This window comes from Nanorana parkeri, unplaced genomic scaffold (assembly GCF_000935625.1).
Source record: "Nanorana parkeri isolate BGI_ZX_2015 unplaced genomic scaffold, ASM93562v1 scaffold17, whole genome shotgun sequence".
NCBI classification, from domain to species: Eukaryota; Metazoa; Chordata; class Amphibia; order Anura; family Dicroglossidae; genus Nanorana; species Nanorana parkeri.
In genome coordinates, this window is record NW_017306285.1 from 887,746 (window position 1) to 890,613 (window position 2,868).

The 2,868-nt window shown below is 48.0% G+C and overlaps 1 protein-coding gene across 1 annotated transcript in view; it reads left to right on the forward strand.

Moving 5' to 3' along the window:
- CDH4 (cadherin 4) overlaps nt 1-2,868 on the forward strand; it is a 503,915-nt gene that overhangs the window by 487,384 nt on the left and 13,663 nt on the right. The window contains exon 13 of the mRNA XM_018560236.1: nt 26-259. Within this exon, the coding sequence (XP_018415738.1) occupies nt 26-259 (234 nt within the window). The remainder of the gene's footprint in view (nt 1-25; nt 260-2,868) is intronic.

The following is a 2,868-nucleotide window of genomic DNA, read 5'->3' on the forward strand; positions in this document are numbered from 1 at the left end:
TGGCTCCACCTTGTGGTCTTTGCAGGTAATTATGCCAGGCTGAGCCTACAGATCGGATACTTGGAGTCAGGAGTGTACGAAGTTCCCATCATTGTGACGGACTCGGGGAACCCCCCTGTGTATAACACGTCAATTATCCGAGTGAAGGTTTGTCCCTGCGATGAGAATGGAGATTGTACCACAATCGGAGCCGTGGCTGCAACACGACTGGGGACGGGGGCGATTATCGCCATCCTCATCTGTATTATCATCTTGTTATGTGAGTAGAATATCTATTGATCTTTTAATTTCTCTGCATTAGCTTCAGGACAACGGCTTCTATTATTCTTCTTCTTCTTCATATAAATATAAGGGGCTGATTGCATCATCACACAGTCTTATACTGTGACCTTTCTCCTCCCAAACACATTCCGGATGGTTTGGCCACGTTAGATACAAGAAGCATACGTAGGATTCCTCGCTCTGTGTGATGAGAAGTGTCAGGCGGGGGAAGCCCCAAGCTGGTCACACACAGTCAGATTTGTGTTTCACATTGCATGCAAATGATATCCAGTGGGGAAGAAAGTCGCTCACCACATGTGATGCTTCATATTTTGGGTTCCATGGATTGAATCTGACGCACATCTCTGAGTGGCTTTGTTACCTGAGTAAAGATGGTGGCATTGCCCAGGTGTGCATGTGCATGAAGCAGGCAGCCCGGATGCCAGTCTTATCTCTAAGAAGATGATGGTGATTGGCTGCAAACAAATATCAACAATGATTAGCTGAGAGACAGCGTGTCGGCGCCCCAATACAACAGAAGTCATCTCATAGGTAACCCAACAGGATGGAAATGCTTGTTTTAAAGCGGCGGTGTCCTTACCTCAGCGGTAGCCAAACTCCGGCCCTCCAGCTGTGGTGGAACTACAAATCCCATGAGGCATTGCAAGATTCTCACAGCCACAGGGATGACTCCCGGAGAGAGGAGGAGAGGATTTGTAGTTTCACCACAGCTGGAGGGCCAGAGTTTGGCTACCCCTGACTTACCTGGAACACAGCCTGAGCTTGTATAACAAAATCACAATGTCCGGGGACCGTCACCAACAAGTCAGCAATGGCGGCTCCCTTTTACCAGCCTGATGTGTTTGCTTTGTATAGCCAGGAAGATGACTCCTCTACTTCCTGTCAGGTTTGTGTCCCATCTCCCTCCATGTTTCAGTGTCAGCACCTCTTGCCGCCGCTCAGCCGTCTCCTTGCCGGAGCTCACAATGTCATGACGTTGTCATTTCTACCCCAAATGATTCCACACGCTGAGCACTGGCAGCAAGGTGACCATAATCAAGAGGAATCATTAGCATGGAGTGCGACAGAGAACAATCACTGAGCCGGTGCGTCTCGTTATTTCTGCATGTTTGTGTAACCAGGAGGACAGGAAGTTCATTCTGTGTGAAGGGTAATTGGGAGAAGTTCTCTCATTGTGGGGTGACAACGCTGAGACACTATGAAAGCTCTCGCTGGCTCACTCTGTCGCTTTAGGGAATTGAGTTTGCTATACTAGAAATAAAAAGGAAGCGGAGTGTGATGACGAGGCCGGCTCCGTACATCCTGGAAGGACAGCGAGCTTTGTGATGATTGGTTGCAGCACGCCATAGCAACGAAAATCACTCACCACACCGCTCATTCCATCTATGTTACTACATGCATGGAGCACACAAATCTGTATATCTGCAGCAGTGTCACCAGACAGGAACTGAGAGAAATCTACAGCAGTGTCACCAGACAGGAACTGAGGGAAATCTACAGCAGTGTCACCAGACAGGAACTGAGGGAAATCTGCACAACAAGGCAAACAGAAAGAAGCATATGTATATATATATTTGAGTAGGTGAAAGCTAGAAACCCTCTCAGCTTTTTATTGTTGTACATTTTCCCTCACTTCCTGTCTGGTGACACCAATGTCACTGTGAGGGGGAAATCCTTCTAATGGAGCCCCTGATTAGAACCTAAAGGGGGCTTCCCCACTGTATCCCAAACTCAAATAAAACGCTTCTGCTGGACTCACACTTGAGGGGATTTATAATCTCCTTTCCTGTTATAAATGGGGATATGACTGCACCCCATGTAAAGCGTACCTACACGTCTGCATGGAGTTTGGCAGACATGCCCTCCCCTATAAATGTGTTACTCTTCCATGTGAACGAGCCCTAACGGCACCCATGCAGGGAGTCACAATGACACAATCCCAGCACACAAGCTCTGACTGCCAGGACAGAGATCATATACAGGACCTGGTAGGCAAACCTCAGCCCTCCAGCTGTGATGAAACTACAAATCCCCTCATGCATCTACCTCTGGAAGTCGCCTGTGGCTGTCAGAGTCTTGTGATGCCTTATGGGATTTGTAGTTTCTTCTGGAGAGCTGACGTTTGCCTACCTCTGCTCCAGACGAGTATATTCAAGCTGACAGTAACAGGACTGCTAAGAGAATGTTTATTGCTGAGCCATGTTGGGCCCATGCTGGTGCTCCTTGGGGGGTAGACAGCCTGTGTTCTAGTGTCTTCTCTTCCCCACAGAGTAACAATAAAAGTATCAATCAATGTACACATGGCCCTCCTCATTTCTCCTCCAGCACACACAGGGTTACTCTCACATACTTGGCCTAATCAGCGCGCACTCTCCTGGCGGGGACCCTCCACATGACATTTCTATTGGAATCATAAATATTGCTACAACAATGTTAGTTGTGTGTAAACATTTGTAGGAGTATAATGGGAACCTGAACTGCTCCTGCTATGTATGGTTTTGTAGGACTGAATGTTGTCATGTGTACTGTGTGTTAGTACATAAAGACTGCCAGGGTCGGCCGGGGGGGGGGGGGGGGGCAAAGAAA